General features: G+C 60.4%; 1 protein-coding gene across 1 annotated transcript; it reads left to right on the top strand.

The window, feature by feature from the left end:
- Positions 1–396: 396 nt before the first annotated feature.
- SLC25A29 (solute carrier family 25 member 29) lies at positions 397–13,656 on the top strand. The gene is made up of 4 exons (XM_032345261.1): positions 397–812; positions 6,754–6,797; positions 11,547–11,630; positions 11,893–13,656. Exons 1-4 carry the CDS (start codon positions 779–781, stop codon positions 12,640–12,642), a joined length of 912 nt encoding a protein of 303 aa, XP_032201152.1. The 5' UTR covers positions 397–778; the 3' UTR covers positions 12,643–13,656.
- The last annotated feature ends 9,787 nt before the right edge of the window (positions 13,657–23,443 follow it).

Here is a 23,443-nt window from a genome sequence, read left to right as displayed (position 1 = left end):
GCCCCAGGTCCCCGGGCCCGGTCCAGAGCGAGCACACCCCGCCTCCCGCTCAGCTGACCCGTCGCGCGCACGCCGGGAGGTTCCCGCCCCGCACAGGCCGCGCTCAGGCCCCGCGCTCCCGGGCCCGGCCCCATCGTCCCGCCGCCGCGCGCACCGGGCCGCCTCTCCCGCCCGGAACGGCGCGGGCGGGCGCACGAAGCACATTCTTTGTCTGCGGCGCCCGCGCGCCTCCCCCGCCCGCGCGCCTCCCCCGCCCGGTGCGCCTCCGCCGCCCGCGCGCCTCCCCCGCCCGCGCGCCTCCCCCGCCCGCGCGCCTCCCCCGCCCGCGCGCCTCCCCCGCCCGCCAAGTCCCCCCCCAACCCCGCCCGCCCCGGACACGCCCAGCCAATGAAGCGCGGCGACGGCGCGCAGGGCCCGGGGTGTTGTCCGCTCCTCGCCCGCCCATTGGCCGCGCTCTGCACCCCGCGGGGCCCGGCCGGCAGGCGCGAGGGGCGGGGCGCGCGGCCCGAGGTGAGGGACCACTGGCTGCGGGCGGGACAGCCGCGAGGGCAAGCGAGCGGGTCAGCAAGGGTCGTTCGCTGACCGAGGAGCCGCGCACTGAGCCGCCGCCGCCGCCGCCGCCCCCCGACCCCGGCCGGCCCCGGGCTCCGCGCCAGGAGGCGGCGGCCAGGCGGAGCCCCAATCCCCCGTACCCGGGGGATCCCCGACGGTGACCCACCCGGCGAGGGGCCAAAGGAGAAGGACGAGAAGGAAGGGCGGCCTCACCGGGGACCCGGCAATGGCGCTCGACTTCCTTGCTGGATGCGCTGGGGGTAAGGAGGCGGCCGGCTCCGGCGCGGGGTGGGAGGCCGGCTCACCTGCGGGCCCGGGGCCCCGGCGGCCCACCCTCGGGTCGGGGTTTCGTCGCCTGCAGAATGGGGGTGACAGTGCTCTCGTGTCACGGGGCTCTCGCGGGCGTGAACTGACAGCAGGCCCAGAGGGCGTCTAGCACGCAGTTCGCGGGGGCACGCGTCGTTCAAACCCTTCGAGGCACGTCCAGACGAGAGGTCTGGGGCGCCGGGGCAGCACGGTGTCTTGCAAGGCGGGGACTCCCAGGAGGATGTCCCACCGCCCCGTGCGCGCTTCTAGCCCGAGGCCTCCTGCGCATCTGCCTCACCGGCTCCTGCATCCCCAGCCCGCGCCCACCCGCACCAGGGTCCCCTCCCAGGGCCGGAGAAGTTTGGGGTTCGCTGCACCCTCTAACCCCGCCGATGCCTGGGCGGGGCTGGGGCCGCGGACGACCCCCTAGAGGGCTGGCCTTGGAGGGTCCTGAAGGGCGCCGTTCCGACCCCAGGCGCCGAGTCACGCTTTGGCACGCCGCGCCTTCCTACGCCGCTCGGTGAGCTGCTGGGGGGCGACTCCACCCAGGTGGCGGCGTGGGCCTGACACGCGGCGTGGGCTAGCCCCTGTGCTCACGCGTGCGTGTCACCGGGGTGGGGTCTCTTCACGCGCGCCGGGCTCCTAGGGCCCTCCCCAAGCCTGTGTCCCCGAGAGAGTGGCAACCACTGTGCAGTCCTGGCTCTGCTGTGGGCCACCCGGGACACCGGGACGGCCGCTTCCCTGTTGTGCCTTGGGGTTTCTCTGCTTTTACTGGGAGAGCTAATTCACTCGATTGATGTTAACTGCGAGCCAGGTTTCAGTGCAGGTACTCCGCACCGAGGTGGCAGAGTTGCGGGGGCGACACCCCCGGCGGGGTCCTGCGCTGATGGGCTTCTCTCCTCCAGCACCTATCTGCTGGGGTTTGGCGCTGGGCTCCCTGGAGGCAAAGGAGGGACTAGCAATGGCCTCTGCATCCTGAGCTTCCTGCTCTGGGCAGGAGGAGACTGGCAGAGAAGAGAGCTGCCAGGGAAGTGATCTGAGTGAAGAGATTTTAAGAACTTCCTAGACTGTTACTCAGTCAGGCTTCAGGAAACCCCTGGGCTGGAGCCTGCTGAAGGGGGAAAACCCCAGAGCTTTTCATAAATGGGTGCATTTCTCCCAAGCCCAGGCCAGGAAACAGGAGGGGGCGGGCAGCCTCTGCAGATGCAGCTCTCAGCACCCCTATCCCCCCCACTGTGACCCCACTTTGCCTTTCCTGTTAGCCTCCTGTGGCTGCCCCTGCCGGCTCCTGCTGGGCCCCAGGCCCTCCTCTACCCCTCCCCCACCAAGTGACGGCTCAGTGAGGGTGGGCTGTCCCATGGCTTCCCAACTTCTTCTTCTTCAGGAGTGTGAATTCTTTTTTTTTTTTTTTAAAGATTTTATTTATTTATTTGAGAGAGAGTGAGAGAGAGCGTGAGAGGGGAGAAGGTCAGAGGGAGAAGCAGACTCCCCGTGGAGCTGGGAGCCTGATGTGGGACTTGATCCCGGGACTCCAGGATCATCACCTGCGCCAAAGGCAGTTGCTTAACCAACTGAGCCACCCAGGCACCCAGGAGTGTGAATTCTTTCCCCAGAGGGGCAGGATTCCTTCTGATTTCTCCCGGGTGTCCTGGGAGCCCCCTGCACGCTGCAGGGTTTGGGGTAGCACTACTCATCGTAAGGCCAGGCCTGCACCGGGACCCAGACACACGTATTCGGTCACTCAAGGCTCTTACTCTTAAAGGGCCCCTCCTGGAATGCCTTCTGTCCATCCTTACCAGGCCCACCTAGGAAATCTCGTCCCAGCTCCAAGGTTGGGGCTAGATTAGAGTCCAGTACCACACCCAGCTGCAGGCGGCAGCCCCCGCCCCCACGGCCTTCCAGAGATCCGGCCAGGGGCTGCGGGTAAGCCCCACTTCCCTACTGTGCTTGTGGAAACCTGAGTCCCCCAGGATAGAAGTGGCTGCCACGTTCTTTGTGAGGGTCATTGGCCCCCCTCTCCCCCTGGGATCATCTGCTTTTTTCTTTCTTTCTTTTCTTTTTTTTAAAATATTTTATTTATTTGATAGAGAGACAGCACAAGGAGGCAGAGCGAGAAGCAGCAGGCTCTCCACTGAGCAGGGAGCCCGATGTGGGGCTCCATGTGAGGCTCGATCTCAGAATCCTGAGATCATGACCTGAGCCAAGGGCAGAGGCTTAACCCACTGAGCCACCCAGGTGCCCCTCCTCTCCTGCTTTTATTTGACCTAGGAGAACTCCTGGGTCAAATAATCCTGGTCTTGAGAAGGGGAGGGACTAGTGGGACAGTGACCTGATTGTGTCCCCGGCCTGCCTTCTGGGTCCCTGGCATGGCTAGCCTGCGCAGAGGGGCAGTCTGGGAACCATGCGCGGGACCATGCGCGGGTAGCGCTCCCACCTCGGACCCCTGGGCTCTCAAGGCCCCTGCCCAGTTCCTTCCCCTTGGGATCCTCCAGGCGTGCAGGCCAGGGCAGGGTGATGAGGGTGCTTCCCTTTGGTGGCCTGGGGTCCCTCTAGATTCAGATTCCTGGGCGGGAGAACAGTAGATCACCTCGGATTGGCTGAGAGTTGGGTTGCTTAAGCTTCACCTCGGGGAGGTGGGGCAAGCACCTTGATTGACAGCATCTGGGCGCTCACGTGGTGGGACAGTCTGAAGGCCTGCCAGCACTCCCCACCGGGGGTCGGTCCCAGGTCTTCAGCCCACTCACCTGCCCTGTGCTCTGAGTGGAGTTCTCTGTGCCCCAGCTGTGGATAGGAGGATGCGGGGCGAGCAGCTCCATGGTGGGGCGGGGAACCCTGCCTGGGGAAGGTGGTCCCCTGGAGGGGCCATGATGGGTGCCTCCAAGAATCCAGCTTATGTAAGGCAGTGGGGCACTGGCTTTGGAGGCAGAAGAAAGGGTCCCCTTGTGCTGCCCCAGTGACCTGTTGGGGAGCTGCTCTGGCACAGCTTCCTGGTTCTCAAGGTACTTGTGAGGTTAAAAAGACAAAGCTTTGTGGGACTGGAGGCTGGGATGGAGGCAGGCCCCAAGGCCCTCTCGGTTCCTGTGAATGGGGATGTCCTAGGTGAGGCCCAAAGCCCCTCCCCTGAGGGCCGTGAACTGAGCCTCTGGGGAAAGTAGGAATGCAAGTTGCTGCCATTGGGGAGGCCTTGCTGGGGCCTCCCAACCACCTGGTGGGGTGAGGGGTCACCCCTCCCATCCCAGAAGCTGATGAAGGCTGGTCTAGAACCTGAGCGGGTCTGGGGCCAGAGGCAGGAGGGTCCATTCACGGGAAGGGGACCTCCAGCATTTCATGTGTGTGGTTCTTGGGGACCCCACAACTAGGCCTGGGTGACCAGGGCATGAAGGACCAGAGGGGCCCACAGCTGGAGAGGGAATCAAAGCCAAACAGCACACCCCAGCCAAGTGTGAGGTTTCCAAAATCCCAGGACATCAGTTACAGCCCCAGAAAGTAAATTCTAGAACTAGGCTGTTCAAATTTAGAAAATTCACAACACGACAGGAAAAAGAAGGTGGCTTGCAAAAGATAGAAACTGTGTGTCTCAAAAGACCAGAGACGCAGGTATAGAAGTCTCAAGGGACAAGATGCCTTGGGGATGCCTTTTCGTCTTGCTGTGAATGTTAGGGGTTCCAGAAGGAGAAGGATGAATACGTAAGAGTGGAAATTTTCTGTGATAAGAAAAAGGCCTGAGTCTTCAGAGGGAAAGTGCTGGTGTGGTACCAGGCAGGGTTACTTTAAGAAAAAAAAAAAAATTAGAAGAAGACACACCCTTGGCATCTCAATGAGGTTCCTGAAATCTACAGATAGAATCTCAGAGGCTTCCTGGTCAAACACATATGTTACTGACAAGGAGAAGAAATGCACTGGCAACAGGCTTCTCAGCGGCAGCACCAGGAGCCAGAAGATTCTGCGATGTTGGCCTCGGGCTGAGAGCGTCACCAGAGCACAGGACCGTGGCTCCCCGACAGTGTTAACAAAATAAATTTTGCAGAGAAGCAGGAATTCGGAGGCTATTCATTGCTGTATTTGTTACCTCCGAGAAAAGTAACCCAGGAAGGCAGCAAGCAAATGGCACTTGATCAGACTAGAGACCTGCAGGAGGGGGTGGAGGTGAGGACAGGGAACAGCTCTGAGTCTGGGGGGTCTCTGGGTGTGGGAGAGGCGGGGGTGGAGGGGAAAGCTACTGGGGTGGGGAGCTGTGGGGGCAGAGAGAGCCTTGGGGACATGACGGTTCTTATCCTGTGTCTACATAATAATTCTAAGTGTTAGAAATCAGAAGTAACCTGGAGCTGAACGGGAACGTTAGCAAGCAGGAGGACAAGTGGCAGTTTGCCTGAGCAAAAATGGGGGAAAGGAAGACGAGTAAAAGGATTCATTCACGTAAAATAGGATGAGTCAGGTCAGATGTCCCATCTTGGCAAAATCAGAGACAGCTTCAGACGGGAGCAGAGACCACAGCCGAGCGGTAGCTTGTTTCCGGGAGTACGGAAAACAAAGTCGTAGGACCAGGTTGGAACGAGCCGTTGTGAAGCTATACCAGGCACACATAACCAAAAAGAAAGCAGGATCGGCAAAGGTAGTATCCAACACAGTGGATCCTTCAAGGCCCAGAGCATTGAACGGGATGGAGAGGACCCCCTACAGGGATCACAGGTTGGAAAGCGGCTGCATAGTAATCCAGTCTAACCTCGGGGCGCCCACCACCATGATACCCAGCCCCGACAGGGGGCAGGAGACATGAGTGGTTGAGGAGGAGGGCCCCGTGCCCAGAAGTTCCAGAGGTTCCAGTTCTCACCGCACCAACTTATTAGCTGTGCAACACAGACATAGTCTCTCAGCCTCCTGTTCCGCATCTGTAAAATGGGCTAATAGTCCTTTCTTTACATGTGAGAGGGAGAGTTACTACACATGCCAAATGAACAACAGTGACCCCAGGTAGAAAGGTTACCGTTTGTCACTCAACAAATAGCACCTGTCTTCATTATCTCAACAAATAGCACCTGTCTTCATTATAAATGCCCCAGCAGTAAAAAGGGAACCTTAAGACATTCCCACAGGGAATTCTAGGGAGGAAGGTGTGGGAGTTGGTGCACGGGGCAGGCCACCTCACTGAGCCTCGTGACTGGGGAAGCAAGGTGCCTGCCTCCCAGGGACGGTTGCCTGAGAACAGCACTCAGGACTCTGAAAGGCCCAGGAGCCGACTTGGAGAGTGTGCCTTTGTCCTTCCAGGCGGGGCTGGGTTTGGGGCCTGGCTTGGACTGATGCATATCACCTGATCACAAAGTCTGGCTCAGACTCCCTGGGCAGCAGGTGACTCCCCTGCAGGGAAGGGAGTGGTCAGCCAGTGTCTGTAATACCTCGATGCCTCTTCCCCGGCCCTGGGTCAGCAGGGTGAGGGGGTGGATAGTGAGCCACGGAGTCCCAGTTCCCTGTGAGCTTGGCCAGCTGCTGAGTGGCAGACTGAAAGTTCAAATCTGCGTGATTCTCTGGCCCCAAGTCCAAAACCCCTGGGTCCCCCGCCATGCTGGGAGGTGTTTGCACGGGGAGGGGGGTGGGAGGGAGCCCAGCGGTGGCAGGGGAGACAGCTGTGGTCAGTCAAGTGCAGGGAGCAGCAGGGGAGGGAGAGACACCAGCTGTGAGTTGGACAGATCCTGGGTTGTCCTCAGGGATGTCACTGTCTTACCCCACTGCTCACGCAGACCTGAGGACAAAGGTGCTCAGAGGCGCCTGCGTACAGTAGGCGCCTGTAAACGTTCTGTGTTCCCACCAGGCGGCTCCCATGCGGTCCTCCAAGCCGGAAGCCCCCCCACCACTGCAGATCTCAGGCATCTGGGTGACGGTCCTCCTTTTTCCCTCCAGGTGTGGCAGGTGTGCTCGTGGGACACCCATTTGACACGGTCAAGGTGAGTGTCTTGTCCTGGTTTTACTCTCAGGTCTTTGTGGAGGCGCAGACGTTACACAGAGGCCTGAAGGGCTGGGGCGTCTGGAGGCCCCTTTCCAGTGACCAGGGAACCCCCGCGAGGTCTTCCCATAGGTTCTGGAATAAAGGTAGACTTAGGTTCTGTGACACCCAGGTGGACGGCAGCGTGTCCGCTTTCCTTCTGGGTCTGGCCTTACACCTCCCAGCTCAGAGCTGAACTTGGAGGTCCACGGTGAGCCCTGAGCCTGAGGGGCCGAAAGAAAGGCTTCCCCTTGCCCAGAGCGGGGGCTCCTCCCTGCAGAAGCCCTCCAGACATCTTGAAAGAAAGAGCATTTCAGAGAGAAAATACAGAAGGACAGAAGAACCGGAACTTGTCAGTATTTCCCGTGAACATGATCTTCTCTGAATGGTGATCTCCACGGGCGCGAAACTGAGCCATCGGTTCCCAGGGGCTGGTGTGCACGCGCGTGGAGTTCATGGCTCCAGCGTGTGGCCCAGGGCAGGCACTCCTCCCACGGCTCCTCCTCCATAAACTGTCCAGATCCGGGTTCTCAGAGGCTCGCAGTGGAAACAGAGGAGGTCTGTGTTGTCCAGCTGCAAATTCCCAAATAGAATGTTCTCCCTGTGGTTGGGGTTTTAAGTCCTGAAATGAGCCACGTCTGGAGTTTTCCTTACCGGCTTCCCCCCGGGGAATCAGGGCGAGCTGTAAGCAGCAGGGCAGCAGGCCAGACCCCGTGACGCACTGTAAACACTGAACTTGGCAGTGCCTACGGGGACAGCAAAGGCAAGGATGTCAGCCCGAGTGGAGTTTGAGGTCACTTCCTGTCCCCTCTTTCCAGTGGAAGTCAGGTGGTCCTTGGGCAAGGAAAGGACTCGGGACCTCAGGGCTGGGGTTGCCTTCAACGCCGGCATGAGGGCCTGGCTTGATGTTTTGGCTCTGACCTGCACATGTTCTGCCTGAGGCCTTATGCGGGCCCAGGCCCCCTGCTAGCCCATCTGCCCTGTGACCTTGGGCCAGCTGCTTCACCTCAGGGCCCAGGCTTCTCATCTGCCAAGTGAGGCGCTAGGCAAGATCACAGAGGCCCTTGTGATGCCGGGTGCTCCACGGTCAGGCTGGGCTTACGCGGAATGCTGGTTCTGCAGAGCACAAATCTATCCCATCATCCGCAGTTCCGGGAGAAGGCCGAAGGACCAGGCTTTCTTGCCACACGGCAGCCCGTGTCCCCCCAGAGCCTGCCGAGAACCTGTCTGCACAGCTGCCTGGGCACTACGGGCCTGAAGCCTGCCCCCAGGCCAAAGCAGCCCAGCCTGGCACCGGCCCCCACTCCGCTGTGTTTATAGCTCGTGGTCACATGTCATAAATGCCTCTGTGTCCGGCCAAACAGGGGCTCTGGATTCACTTTGTTAACCCTGCATTACAGGGGCCATGCCTCTCTGAGCCGCGACTCGGCCCTCGGCTAGCCCCGCTCCCACTCCCCCTCCTCAGTGCCCGCAGGCTGGGGAGGGCTCTGTCCTGGAGTCCCTGGCCACTCTGAGCTCCTGGGCCATGGCCATACCCCCAGCACTGACAGGGGGAGGGGGGGCGGAGCCTCTCCACCCCACAGGGCTCCTGTCCCTCGGACACCCCTGCCCCGCCCTTACCTCGCCCACGGAGCGTGGTCTTTGAAGAAATCCACTGGTGACTTCTTTTGGCCACTGCAGTCCACCAGCATGACATCTGGGGAAACCTGTCTATATAAACCAGGGTTCTTACAAATAGGAAAAAACCTGCCCCCAGGAATCCCCTCTGTCACCCAGCTCGTGACCCCTCTCACGGGGCTGATCAGGGAACGTGCTCCTTTGGTTTAACTTAATGCTGTGTCACCAATGGCCTTTTATTTTTTCAGATTTTATTTACTTATTTGACAAAGAGAGGACAAGCAGGGGAGCAGGCGAGGGAGCGGGCTCCCCGCGGAGCAGAGAGCTGGATGCAGGGCTCGATCCCACGATGTTAGGCTCACAACCTGAGCCAAAGGCAGAAGCTTAACAGACTGAGCCACGCAGGCGCCCTCCGCAATGGCCTTAATTTTTACTGGCTCTTTTCCAGGTAGAAAAACACCTTTTCTCATACTGACAAGTCGTGTTTCCCATTCTGTACGCTTCCTCCAGGATCCTCCCTCCACCATTGTGCCTGTCATGGGCATGTGATATTTTTTTGAAATGAATTTCATCATCAGGCCTGTCTACAGTTCTTTGGTTGGCTTTCTAGTACAAAAGTAACATACGTTGTGAAGAAATTTTTAACCATTACAGAAACAAAACTAAAAAGGAAAAAAATAAAAACAGTCCTTCATAAATCCTCTTCCCCAATCCTTAGTGATTTTTTTCTAGATTATTTATTTACTTATTTGACACAGAGAGCACAAGTGGGGGGAGGGGTAAACAGAGGGAGAGGGAGAACCAGACTCCCCGCTGAGCAGGGAGCCCAATGCGGGGCTCCATCTGAGGACGCTGGTATCAAGACCTGAGCCAAAGGCAGAGGCTCAACCCAGTGAGCCACCCAGGCGCCCCTCATTAGTGATTTCTGCTGAAAAACAGAAATGTACACAGACCCATATATATTCCTCGTGCTTGGCGAAAGTGGGATTTACTTCAATAACTCTACTGTTGTTTTAACCGAAATCGGACACATATAGGAAAGTGCGCGCACACCAAGTGTATGAGTCTATGAATCATCTCATCGCGAAGCACATGTCTGGGGAGAGAACAGGGTCCCCAGGAGGCCCCCCCGCCTCCCCTCCCCCCCTCCCCCTTCTGCCTGGGACAGGACATTAAGCAGGGTCACTGAGTGTAAAACTACTCTCACTGGGGAGTGGCCATCCCAGGGCAGGGGAGGGGCTGGGCCCTGGGGGCTCTGCACCTGGATGTGATGTTGACATTTTATGTTCCTAGGGGCTCTCTGCACGGGAGCAAAAGTGTGACTTTGCTGTAGACAAGCATAAGCCTCGCCCTGGAGAGCTAGTCAGTATAGACCAGGGGAACCCGACCCTTCTCTGTCCCTGCTGATCCCAGACCCCGGGCCTGAACCACACCCCGCCACACCTCTCCTCCTCTTGACTGGCAGGGGACAGGGAGGGCGTGAGGTGAGCTTGGGTCCAGCACGGGTCCTGGGGTGGGCACCCAGGTGGGGCTGGTGAAGAAAAATCAGCTCCTGCCGGACCAGAGGGTCTTCATGTCGGGGGTCTCAGCCGGTGGAGAGCTGGGAGCTGCGGAGACCACGAGCCACGGTCCGCGTGTCCCGCAGTCGTGGTTTCTGCTCCCACGGCCCGTTTAGTGGCTGCATGAGCAGGAGAAATGTCCCACCAGAAACCCCAGAACATGGGAGGGAAGTGAAAAGCCTCACATGGCGAAAACAACCCCAGCAGAGCTCAAGGGGGTAACAGGTTATGAAGTCTTAAGGTGTTAATATGTTACGAACACGTTGCTCAAGTCCTTTTGTTTTTCTCCACTGAACATGCACCCCTCCCCCACCAGGTCCTGGCCGAGCAGGCAGCCAGGGTGGGACGGGGCGCTGGGGTGACCCGCTGCAGGGTGTGCTTGCTTGTCAGCTGCTTCGCAGAGCAGTGGCTGCCAGCTGCAGAGGTCCTCGTGTGCCCAGATGATGCTTTTTTGTGCTTCAAAGGCATTCTTCTGTAAGTGCATCTGGCAGGGGAAGGCTCCTGCCCGCCAGCTCCCCTCCTCTGACCCCGACCAACACAGCGAGCCCACTCCCATTACTGGAAAGGACAGGCAACCCCGGCTAAGGTGCAAACCTCTCTGAGCCTCAGTGTTCCCATCTTTGAAGTGGGAGGACGGGTAATTCCACCCACCTCGGCTGGTGATTCCTGGGTTAGGCCCTCCGGTGCTGCCAGCCGCGAAGAGGTGATTGTGCTGTGGCCCTGTCTGTGGTCGCGATTTCCGAGTCAGCCCCTGGGAACAGGACTTAACCCAGCTCATCCCCCGTCCGCGTGACCTGGATTCTGAGGCCCACTGTGAGGCCGGGCTATCTGTTGCAGAGATAAGCTGTCAACAAAGAGTGCTTTCACAGTAGGAGGTTCTGGACTACAGGGCTCCAAGGGCAGCTGGGCATGAAGCCCCAGGTGCCGAAGGTGGTGACATGGTCACAGAGGCGATGAGCTGCTCTCCTGTCGCTGCTTTAACTCAGGACCACTGTCCTCACACTGTCTACCAGCAGAAAGCAGAAGTCCCTCGGAGTCCAACGCTTACTGCTTTTAACATCCACTGTGGCACTGTCGGACCCCAAGGGAAGTTGGGTGATGGGAATTAGGTGGGGAACAACCCCCCCCCCCCCCCCCCCCGCCGCCGCCATTGGCCACGGTTTGCCACCAGGACAGTGGGGAGGTCTGGGAAAATGCTTCGTGTCCCAGTGTACACACATCGTTTAGATAGAATGCAGCAAGAGGCTCAGCCTCTGCCTGAAATCTCAGGGACCCTCTACTGCTCTGCAGCTGGCTGTCTCTGTGGCCGTTTGCGCACTGATACCCTCCCTGAGGAGGCACACCCGGCCCTAGCCCCACCCTGGACTTCCAAAACCCACAGAAAGCTCCTTGGCTCCCTGCCTCCAACATGCAGCCTTGGGCCTCCCAGAGGGAGCCTCCCCGAGGGATCCCCCTTGGGCTGTCCTGAGTGCTGGGGCAAGGGGTCGGGAGCTCTGGCTCCGCCTGCCGCCTTTCACGGGGTCCTGTCCCTGCAGGTGCGGCTTCAGGTCCAGAACCCGGAGAAGCCTCAGTACCGAGGGACCCTGCACTGCTTCCAGTCAATCATCAAGCAGGAGAGTGTGAGTGGCCTGGGCCCAGGGGGTGGGCGGTGGGCGGTGGGGAAGCAGCTTCTCTTGGGAAAGGGGAAGGTGCGAGCGCCCCGGCCTCTGCTGTTGAGGACATGGCTTCTGGGAGAATTCGGCTCAGGTCCTCCGGAACGCGCGGGGGTGGGCTGGGGTCGCGCACGCGGGGGTCGCAGGGGTGGGGGAAGCGAGCCGGGCAGCGGGAGCAGGAGCAGGAGCGCACCTGACGCGCGCGTGTGCCCCCCGCTTCCCCCCGCAGGTGCTGGGCCTGTACAAGGGCCTGGGCTCGCCCCTCATGGGCCTCACCTTCATCAACGCGCTGGTGTTCGGCGTGCAGGGCAACACCCTGCGGGCGCTGGGCCAGGACACGCCGCTGCACCAGTTCCTGGCGGGCGCGGCGGCGGGCGCCATCCAGTGCGTCATCTGCTGCCCCATGGAGCTGGCCAAGACGCGGCTGCAGCTGCAGGACGCGGGCCCCGCGCGCCCCTACCGCGGCTCGCTGCACTGCCTGGCGCACATCTACCGGCGCGAGGGCCTGCGCGGCGTGAACCGGGGCATGGGCTCCACGCTGCTGCGCGAGACCCCCAGCTTCGGCGTCTACTTCCTGGCGTACGACGTGCTGACGCGCGCGCTCGGCTGCGAGCCCGGCGACGCGCTGCTCGTGCCCAAGCTGCTGCTGGCGGGCGGCACGGCGGGCATCCTGTCCTGGCTGTCCACCTACCCCGTGGACGTGGTCAAGTCGCGGCTGCAGGCCGACGGGCTGCGCGGCGCCCCGCGCTACGGCGGCTTCGTGGACTGCGTGCGCCAGAGCTACCGCGCCGAGGGCTGGCGCGTGTTCACGCGCGGCCTGGCCTCCACGCTGCTGCGCGCCTTCCCCGTCAACGCCGCCACCTTCGCCACCGTCACCGTGGTGCTCACGTACGCGCGCGGCCCCGAGGCCCGGCCGGACGGCGACGCCGCGCCCGCCGCCCCGTCGGGGCGGGGTCTGGCCCAGCCCTCCAGCCTGTGAGGAGGGCGCCCGGGTCGCCAGCGGGCCTGGGCCGGGGTGGGATGGTGGGGGGGAGGCGGGGGCGCCCTTGACCGCGCCCTTGACGTCCGCGGCGGCCTCCTCCCGGAGACACGGAGCCTCCTGCCCGCACTGTACGGTCACCGAGCTCCGGGAGGACGGCGTGTCAGCGCGGAGCCTGGCGCTGTCACTTGGGGTCTCCCGGGGTCACCACCGACGCTCCAGCCCTTGCCTGGGATCCGGGCCACTGCCACCGCGGAGTCTTCGATGCCGCACCGATGGGCCATCCCGCGGCCAACCTCACATCGCCCCCCTGGCAGAGCTCTGGGGGCACTCCTCGGCCACCTGTCCGGTCTCTGTATTAGGGACGGAGAGGCAGCTCCGGGTACCTCCTGGTGTCCCAGAACCCAGCACTCTACTGATGCACTCCAGCTTCTCCACGTGGCACAGGGGGAAGTGCCCCCGCTCGTGACCCCATAGTAGCCTAGGGGCTGGACTGGGGGACCAGGCAGGGGCCAGTGGGAGGGAAGCTCCAGGGTGAAGTCCAGCTGCGGGAGGGGAAGGCTGGTCGCCCTGCCGTCCTCAGGCTGCCCTTCTGTAAAATGGGGACTTGGGTCAGCCACTGTGTGGGGCTCTGGCTGCTGGCCGGGGTTCCGTAAGCTGTGCAGAAGAGTCTTCAAGGACATGGGCACAGGAGGACCCCCCACTCCCCAGCAAATGGTGTCTGTCCCAGGGATTCTCCTCATGTTTGGTGTTCCCATGAGGCCACGAGGGAAGGGCCTGCTAATGGACACGGTACAGCGTGGCCGTGTATTTGCACAGGGAGGAAGATGCTTTTGCAGAAGTTGGAGGTGACTATGGCCTCCCTTGCCCTGAGCGGGGCTCAGCCTGTTGGGCAGTGAGATACGGTCTCCCAGGAGGCTGACTGGGGTCAAGGAAGACAAGACTCCTACCCTGTTCACGTGGTGTCGTTGTGTAGAACCCGCTGAAGGAATAAAATATTCTTTGTTTTCTTAAGAGTGAAGCCTTGTTTGTGTCCATTCCCCACCCCCTTCCTGGAGTCAGAGGGGCCGGCTTGGGGGTCTGTGCTCTCTGGCCCAATGGCAGCCGGAAGTGTGTGACCTGGGCACGTGCCATCGTCTGTCCACACCCTCAGTTTCCTCATCTGCAAAATGGGGCTGACATAGGGATGAGGATGAGGGGAGTAAGCTCACGAAAGTGCTGGGCAAAGTGTCAGCCGTTCGGCACATGCTTCTCAGATGTCTGTGGTTTCCTGGGAGGGAGAGGCCTGGGCCCTGCTCATCCTTCACCTGGGCAGGCCAGACAGTGCTGTGAGCTTTTTGGGGGTACGGAGGTATGGTCAGGGCACAGAGGGGACACTCACTGAGGCCGGAAGGGGAGGTCTAAGTAGAGCTCTCAGAGGTGAGTGGATCTTTTTCCATATGAGATTAGACCTAATCCAGCCTAAGAGGTCCTGGAGGAGACCTCATTTGCCACAGGGGTGTCTCTCACTGTGTGCCCACCCTCACTGCTGCTCACCTTTCTGGAGGCAGTGCTGGGCACCCCGCGTCTCCATAGCTATGAGCCTGGTGTCTTTCCTTTCCTTCCCAACTCCCACTTTAAGGGAGGGCAGGAGAGGGGGAGCCCCCAGCTCTCCAAGAGGGGCACCGGCTCTCCTGTGTCTTTGCCTCACCCCAGCCAACCTAATGTCCTGCATCCACCTGTGACATTGAGCTTGTCTGCAGAAGCCGGCTGGTGACCCCAGGGTCCCCTCCCTGGAGTCCCAGGCAACAGCTTCTCCACCTGCGGAGATCGCCCCGCCCCCATCTCTCTCATTCTCCTTCCTCTGAAAGAGCCCTGGCAAATGCTCCAAACCTGGGCCCCCATTCCCGCCCCAGGTGCCGGTGGCAGAACATTCCCAGCGAATCAGGCAGGAAAGATCGGGAGAGCTGTGGGTTTTTTAATGAATTGGGACATCTTATTTTCTCCCTGATTGGAATTTATATTTATTTGGAATAAGTAATACATAAATGTGTTTAAAAAAAAACAAACTACAAATATACATGAACGCAGGCGGGACAGGTTCCCACCTCCCTGATCGGTCGGTTCTGGGGTGGGGGTGGGGATGGGGGTGGGCGCTGACAGCTCTGTTCTGCGCTTTTCACTTGACTGTGAACTTTCAGGAGTTTCCCAGAGCCGCCATGACCTAATCCCACACACCGGTGGTGCAACCTGACGTTAATTTTCTTGAAGGTCTGAGGCCAGGAGTGTGGGATCCCATGGCCAGTAGTGGCCGGTGGACCTTGGCTGGGAGACATCGTGCTCCAGACTGCCCCTCTGTCTGCACTCGGCTGCCCCCTTGGACACCTGTGTCTCCTGCTGTTATCAGGACACTGTCACTGGCACATGGCCCAGGCCTCCTCTAGTATGACCTCAGTTTGACCACATCTGCAAAGACCCTGTACCTGGGCTGAGGACTTCAACCTTTCTGGGGGACACAGTTCAACTCACAACAGTGACCTTCTCCCTGATGAGTGGGTTCTAGTTGGCCACGGTTTTGTTAATAGTTGCATGGGGTCTCGCCAGATAAGCTCTCTTACTTTATTTACCCCACCAGGCTCAGGACAGTCCTCCTGGAGGTATCTGAACTCTCAGTGGGGCCGCAGCCCATGGGGCCACAGCGGGGACAGTGGGGCTGGAGCCCCGGGACCAGATGGAGCAGAGTTCCACAGGCGGAGGGCGGAGGAGGGGAAGGGCGGTGTGGGTCGTGGCAGGGGCGATGAGGTTGGAGAGGGCCACCGGGCCAGGTCACATAGCGGTGCGGAGCCTCCTAGGTGTCCTTTCCTGATGGGACCCAGAATGTTCTGGGCTTCAGCGTGTCTGGATGAGAACACCCTTCCAGACTCCCTTGCAGCTGGAGGAGGCCACGTGTTCCAGGTCTGGGCAGGGAAAGCAGTGGCTGAGGCTTCTGAGAAAGATTTGTAGGAGGGACACATGCCCCACGGCACACCCCGTGACTTCTGACCCAAGGAAACGGGGCTGGGACGCCCGCAGGGACAGCGAAGGCAGAGGCAGGCCTGGCCCAGTCTGGTCTCCTTCCTCGGGGTCTCTGCCATGCATCATGGCCACAGCCAGGAGTCTGCTGGTGTTCCCCCCTGGGGGGGGTGGCTAGTAGGCTCTGGTTTGTGCCTTAGAGATGCCACAGGAGGCCACAGTGGTAAGAAGAGGAGGCCTGAGTGCCAGGGGGATGGGGTCTGAACCAAAGGGCAGCCCATGGCTGGGAAGGGAGGGCCGCAGCCGCAGGCAGGCCGGAGCACACAGAAAGAAACGGTGATGGATGAAAACCCCCGCGGTGGCTGTTTGAGGGAAACTGAGTCAACGCAGACTGTCTTCCCCCAACTGCTCCAGTGCTGGAGGCCAGCCATGGTAGCAAGTACCGGCCACCTCCTCTAGTGCTCACATGGGGACTGACTGCTCTTTCGTTCCCCTCTGGGCCTCCGGCGCAAGGACCGACTTGGCATCGTCCCGCTCAGCCCCTCTCCTCGCTGGCCACTTTCACGGAGCTGTGCAGCGGCACTCGGAAATCCGGAGCCCCTCGTCCCAGAGCGGGGCCTTCTGAGCCACCTGTAGCCGGCAGGTTCTGCGAGTGAGGACAGCTCAGGCAGCCTCTACCGCCCCCGCACTGCAACCTTCCCTTTGCAGCACCAGCTAGGGTGGGGGGAGGGGCTTGCACAGCCCTCGCCACACCCCTGCTGCAGACTTGGCGGTGCATCGGATGGGCTGTCCTTGCCCCTGCAGCAGGAGTGTCACGAGAGCCAGGATCGGCCCCGGGAAACGTGGACAGCACTGGGACCCTGGGTGCTCCTTGGTCTCCGCTTCCTTTCAACAACAGCCCCCTACCCTGACCTCCTGGCACCCACCCACCCTGGGGCTGGTGATGCTGGTGTCCACCGTGTCCCGGACACACCAGAGAAGGAGCAGTGGCTGAGAGCCTAGCCTGTGGGGACACTGGCTCCCACCCTGCCCTGGCCACACTCTCCTGGGCCAGCTGACTTCACTCGGCCTATGATCATCAGTCTTCCTTCAAGGAAGGCCCCCTCCAAGCCCCGCCCCACAAGGCCACGGTGTTTCTATAGTTTCCATGAAAGTGCCACCAAATGGGAAGCCTGGCAGGAAACCTCTGCAGTGCCAAGCTGCATCTCGTCCCTGGAGCCCCCTGGCTGTGTCACCATCGTGTGGGAGGGTTGGGAGGCTCCTTGGCCTGGTGGGCAGACCCTGAAAGCCTCCCTGGGGACATCCGAGCAGGTTTGGGCAGCAAAGTGGGCAGGACTAATACCCGAGTGTATGGAAGGGGGTGGCGGAGGGAAGCGAGGAGGCCATCGGACAGGGCCCACGGGAATTCTGGTTGCAATGTCGTGGGAACATTCACACGATGGGGACACAGGACAGGGAGCACACGTGGAGGGACCTGCTGGGGCACAGGGGTTTAGCGAATGCGTGAGCAGGTGGATGGATAAGGGCAAAGGCTGTGGGGTACAGGCCCCGTGGGGTTCTGCCAGGCAAGTCAGAGGAGCAGGGGCCAAGGTAGCAGGAAGTGAAGCCAGAACAAGGGGCTTGGAGGACAGTATGAGGCTTGGGGAGCCCAGGTTGAGGCTGCGGTGAGACCCTGAGGAGGCAGGAGGAGCAGAGAGCAGGACCCCAGGGCAGAGACTACAGCGGGCAGGTGTCCGGGAAGACAAGGTTTGGGAGCCCCGATGGCCAACGCAGGCTGTGGTGGGGTCACCATGAGGCCAAGAAAAGCCTGGTCAGATGGAGGTGGCCCATCCCTAGGGCCGGATGTTGAGGTCACCAGGGACGATGTGTGGGGGCCAGTGACCAGTCATTTGAACGGGCACAGCGGCGTGTTGGAGGGGCAGGGTAAGACGCGAGCCGAAATGCTCCGTGGAGGGGGACCGGCCCACGCCGCCATGCGGTGCGGGGGTGGGGGGCTTCCGGCCGCGGCTCCCACTGAAGCCCACCGGCCCGGCCGCTCGGCGCCCACCCTCCGCGGCTCCAGGTCCTGACTTCACCAGGACGGCCGTGGTCGGCCACGGGGGACCTCTGTTCGCCCTGCCTCATCTCCCCCCATCTCCGGGGGAGCCACCCCCTCGGTGGTCTGGGGGTGCACCAGGACCCTCCTGGGATGGCTCGGGCGGCGGCCGCTGGCTGGCGGCAGGAGCCTCCCCCTCCGCGACGGGCTCTCGAGACCCCGGCTACCCTCCCACGCGTCTCTAGCGAGCCGGCCTCCCGGCCCGGGCGGAGGAAGATGAAGCCCCGGGGACCCAAGGTCATGCGCACGCGGTCTGCGCTCCCCCGCACCTTCCCACCGGCCGTGCTCGCGCCCCTGGCACACTCGGCGGCAGGGACGGCCGCGCCGGAGGGGGCCCCAAGCGTCCCCACTCCAGCGGGCCCGGGAAGCCTCCGAGCGTCCCCAGAAGGGCCGGCTTCCCCGGGGTCCCGGCCGTCCCGGCCGCGCGCACGCGCACCTGCCCCCTCCCCACGCCGCGCGGCGCGAGAGCGGCCGGGAGCAGCGCCCCCCGGCGGCCGGAGGTGGAGGCGCACCCGCCGCGGCGGGCCGGGCCGGGGCCGGGTGACCCGGGAGGGAGAGGAGGGGAGGGCCAGGAGGGGAGGGCCAGGAGGGGAGGGCCGAGGCCAGAAGGCCTTTGCAAGGCGCAGCACAGGCAGGAGCCCCCGCTGGGGCTGGTCTCACGGGGTCTAGTACACAAGCAACATGTAGCAGCAGGCGATGGGCGTGGGGGCTCGGGCCAGGTCACTGGCTGCCCGGCGCTAGCGTCCTCGGAGCCGGCCCTGCCACCGCCCCGCCGGGTGTGAAGCGGGTTCCTTAGCCCCTGACACAGAATTTGGCCTCCAGATTGCTGCATGAATGAGCGAACCCAGGAATTCCAGGACAGGGTAAGGCTTGGAAATGAAAACTGCGAAGGGAAGGGGAGGAGAGGTGGGAGAGGCCGGAGCCGGGGGTCGGGGCTGTGGCCCGGTTTCCACAGTAGGTGAGAGCTCTGGGTTTTGTTCTGCGCGGTTGGGGTTGGGCCGGTCAAAGAGCCCGCTAGGAGACTGGCGCAGTCCGGTGACCCCAGAAGCTGGGGAGGAGCAGCTCGGGCCAGAACAAGGGGTTGAGGCGCGCTGGCCATGGGCAGACCGGGGAGCCAGCTTCCAAGGGCAGGGCTGGGGTGGAGGCCGGCATAGTTCCTGTCGTATCAGTAAGGACGGGGGCTTCCCGGTAAGGGGTCAGAGGGGCCCGTGGCTCTCGCCCCTCCGTGAGGCAGTGCGGCAGAACTCCTCAGTTCAGTCGGGAGTACACGCAACCGTGTCCTCGATGCTCAACACAGTCCTGGGCCCCGTAGGTCCTCTACACGTGGCCACAGCCAGCAGGAGCGTGGAGGGACACTGGCCTCACTGTTACCTGGGGGCGCCCGCAGAAAGCAGCTCCACAGCCCCCGACCTCCTCAGTTCCTTCCAACCTAAAATCTGAAGTTGCCCACATGACTTTTCACCGCGGCCACCCCTCAGCTCAAATCACTCAGCAGCTCCAGGCCTTCCGTGGGCCCGGAACCCACCACCTCCCCGGCACTGTCAGCAGCCCCTTCTGCCATGAACAGAAAGAAGGGGCAGACCCACGAATTACGGAGAGTAAGACTAAAGCTCCCGGTGCGGCACCTCAAACACCAGGGCTCCAGCCAGGGAAGAGCAGAGCGAGGCCCTTCTCTTCGTCTGCCTTTTGGCCAAATCCTCACGAGCTCTCGGTCTAGTTGGTCCAGTTTCTTTTTTTTTTTTTTAAGATTTTATTTATTTGTCAGAGAGAGGGAGAGAGAGCGAGCACAGGCAGACAGAAGCAGAGGGAGAAGCAGGCTCCCTGCCGAGCAAGGAGCCCGATGTGGGACTCGATCCCAGGACGCTGGGATCATGACCTGAGCCGAAGGCAGCTGCTTAACCAACTGAGCCACCCAGGCGTCCCGTTGGTCCAGTTTCTAAGCCCATCCCCATCATTAAGTCCTTTCTGGTGCCGGAGCTCCCAGAACTAACACTAGGGGTCGTGGGCCCCAGTGCGTGAGCATGTCTTTGGGCTGTGCCTTCCGAAAAGCGGGTGATGTTCTCACTGGAACTCGGGCCCGCTAGCCCATCTTGGAGCTGAAAGATGGAGGCCGCGTTTCCGGCTGGTGTGAGCGGAGGCGTGTGAGTTCCCATTCCTGCGCCAGAAGGGAAGCCGTGAGGGGCTGGCCCGGGAGGTCCGGGTAGCCATCGGGCCTGGCAGGAGCCTGCCGCCAGGCTGTCATCAGGCTCCGCAGGAGGGTTGGAGGACGGAGGGACAAACAAGAACCACACGCGTTAGAAAGCTTCACAACATTATGCGTTTATTGTATTTTATAGAGCCATGTTACACATGCGTGGTGCTTCAAACGGAGTTATCGGTAAGTGTTTCTCTGGATGCAAAGCCATCTGATGCTTGATGCCTTAAATACTATAATATTTCTGCATCTATGATCTATGAGCTAAGGAAAAACCAAGGACGACAATTCCAGAAATGGCAAAGAACATTTAAGAAAAGATGTACATGAGACACAATGCTAAGTCCTTGAGTCAGGGCCTACAGAAGTTACCAGAAAGTGAATAAAAACAGAATTGTTCTATGAAAATGGCTTGACCAATCACCATCTGCAGATCATAGAGCCTCACAACAGTTATGGATGTTGTAGAAAAAGGTTATTCTGTTTGGTACTGATGCCCCCTCCCCTCTGCTCTGTGTGCGAACACTGCGGCCGACAGAGCAGCAAACAGAACACAGCACGGCAGCCGCCCCCCCCCACCACATCCCGATGCTGTTTCTTATGGCGTCTGAGTGTCCTGGAGGAAAAGCAATTGGATCCAACTTGCCACTTGATGGAAAATCACTGGGACTCAGAAGAACGTGGCACCACCACACACTGGCCCACGGCAGACTCCCAGGATGCTGGTCAGAAACGGGAAGCAGGGTGACTGGCCCGCAGTAAGCTAGATTTGCCTGCTGCCCTAAACTAACAGCCATGTTCACGGTCAACATTCCCTTCCCGTGTTGACAAGGGGAATGGAGAAGGTGCATCGACAGGCCACCCACCCCTCCCACATCTCCACAGGGTCTCAGCTTAAACATCTCCTCCAGCACCCTGCTGACCGCTCCACCCTGGAGAGGACACCGTAGCCTTCCAGCCAGGGATACCCGTCTTGTGCAGGGGCCAGCCTCCTTCTAGAAGCCCGATGCCGCTGCTCTAATGGGCCTGCACTCACACTGAATTCACGCAACCAGGGAACCTGAACCTAACATGAGCAGTAACCAAGCTAGCCAAGGCCAGTAAGTTCGGGTGCAGGAGACCTAGCCAGACAGTCAACTGCGTCTGCACACGGGAGAGGGAATCTGAAGGACCTTCTGGCAAGTCCAAGTGCCGGCCACGGCATGCATGACCGGAGCTGCAAGGAAGCAGAGCTTGGAGTCTGAGCGGCACGCACGGGCCCCGGCCCGCTGGACTTCCACTAACGGCAGCGGGAGCTGGGACGCGGGCGACCACGTCAGACAAGCGCCCGGTCCGAGGCCATCCGACGACAGGCGGGCCGCGGGCTTCCGCAGGCCAGCGGCGCAGCCAAGGAGGAAGCCTCTGGGTGGGCCGGGGCATGGAGAGGACGCCTGTCAGCAGCTTCGGCTCCCCCGCTCTACTGACCTCTCGGGATCCTTGCTCTTGCTGGTGGTCAAGATGTCCAGAAAACAGAAGGAACTTCAGGAATCCAAGATTCGTAACACGGCTTTCCTGAGCCCTGCCAATCCCAGGCCACAAAGGAGTCAGACAAGGAGCCATCGATTCTCTCTACCTGCGGCGCGGGCGGTCATCGTCTCCCACTCAGCAACTCGGGGGCGGCCAGGTGTTCCGGCGCCGCGGACACACACTGGGAGGTGCGCGAGGACAGCTAGGTGGGGCGGGGCGGGGCGGGGGCAGCCAGCAAGCCCCCCGCCCCCCATCCGCACTGCAGCGACCCCTCGGGCGGCCCGAAGGGTCTCTGGGTTTTTGCTGAACGGGAGTGACTCTACCTGTGAAGAAACCATCTAGAACTCTGCTTGGCAACCCCAGCAGGCATCGAGATACTATTCTATCAAAGGGCCTCGCCTGACTCAAATTCAGCAAAGTGACATTTAAAAGAACCCGCACGTGAAAACCAAACAGCGGGGGAAAGTCTTGATTTTCCTCAAATCCTCAGGCCTCGAATCTAGGCACAGCACACAAACACCATATGAAACCAACAGCGTGAGTTCAATGTCACCTTGGAAAATAAATGTCACTCTGGGGTGACAGTTCTTTATACAAATATTATGCTTCCCCCTAAGCCCCCGCTACCAAAAAAGGGGGGAAAATCATAAGAAATCCAAAAATAGAAAACAACATCTTGTTAAATGTAAACTTATCCTCTGGAGCTTTTATATTACATATGCTAGAAACATGCATTTATTTCAGTTCGGATGTAAGAAAATATGTCTATCAGTAATTACTTACAAATCAGGTTAATTCTCCAGACAAGGGACTCACTGTTAGAAGACCACTTCAAACTGCAGTAAATTACATCTTTAGCAAAATTATAAATTCTAACCACAAGCACGACGGGTTTCGGTTACAGCCCACGAGGACAACGGCTCTTCTTCCACTGCCGCTCCCCGAGGAGCTTCCTACACTAACGGGAATCGAGAGTGCCCGCCAACCAGGAACCTGGGACACGCCACCGCCTTCAAACCCCCACTTCAACTCCTGTCAGAGATGAACTCTGCAGACCGTGAGAGAAAGACACACGGACAAAGGGGCCGGGGGAGCGACGGCTGTTCCCCTCAGAGACAGAAGGGGTGGAAGAGATGACCAGGGCATCCCCTAAGGGGTCAAGGCACAGAGGAAGAGGGGACCTTGCTCACACGGGAGCCCGGCTTCTCTGTAGGTCTCGGCGTGGCTCGGGGTGAGGGTTGCTGGTGACACCTCCCCACGGCCAAGTCAGCCTGGCCGTGGGCCCCAGGGCGGGAGTCCTGGGGACAGCGCCGGGCCCAGGCTCCCATGTGGCAGTGCTGGGCAAGGGTGGCGTGGTGCCGGACTCCTAATGCAGTCATCGCCCCGAGACCGCTCCCCTGATGGTGGAGAGGGGACGTGAGGGCACTTACACCACGGGCCTCAGGGGAGGCCTCCGCCCCAGGTCTGCTCAGAGAACCTCATGTTGGCACTGGGGCACGCAGCTTCGAAGGGGACCTCTGCCACCGGCTTACCTCTCTCCTGACTGCCAGATACAGCAAAGCCGGGCTTATCCCGAAAACATTGGGGGTCTTCTGATTAACTCAGTTCCATCAAACTACCCAAGGGATACCAGATTCTGAACGAATAAGAAAAAGTGTCTCAAGTTAAATTTGTCATTTAGGATTCAGAAGGCACTTCAAAATTCTGGAGAGCCCCAGGGTCACTGTTACTAGGTCACTGACCGATGGAGAAGCTGTAAGAGACAGGGCTGCGATTCTGACCTGACGGGTGTCCTGGACATCTGGTACACAGACCTCAGACCGCAGCCAGCGCGCCAGTGACCTCGCGGAGTCAGGCGTGCGGCACACACGGCATGTTTGCGTTTGGAATAAATGCGATTTTTGCTGTATCATGGCAGTTTATAATAGTCTAGCGAGTCTGATACTCGACTCTTAGTAAAATGCAAAAATTATAATCGTACGCTTAGGAGGTCACAACGCGAGAGGTAAAGTACT

The sequence above is a fragment of the Mustela erminea genome, chromosome 5, assembly GCF_009829155.1.
Source record: "Mustela erminea isolate mMusErm1 chromosome 5, mMusErm1.Pri, whole genome shotgun sequence".
Classification (NCBI taxonomy): Eukaryota; Metazoa; Chordata; class Mammalia; order Carnivora; family Mustelidae; genus Mustela; species Mustela erminea.
This window is presented reverse-complemented; position numbering and strand designations above follow the sequence as displayed.

Bases quoted from the DNA above. Each gene is read 5' to 3' on its own strand.
- SLC25A29 (XM_032345261.1), top strand. From the start codon at position 779: ATGGCGCTCGACTTCCTTGCTGGATGCGCTGGGG. The intron at 813-6,753 runs GTAAGGAGGCGG...TTTTCCCTCCAG, and splicing joins CCTTGCTGGATGCGCTGGGG to GTGTGGCAGGTGTGCTCGTG. The intron at 6,798-11,546 runs GTGAGTGTCTTG...CTGTCCCTGCAG, and splicing joins ACCCATTTGACACGGTCAAG to GTGCGGCTTCAGGTCCAGAA.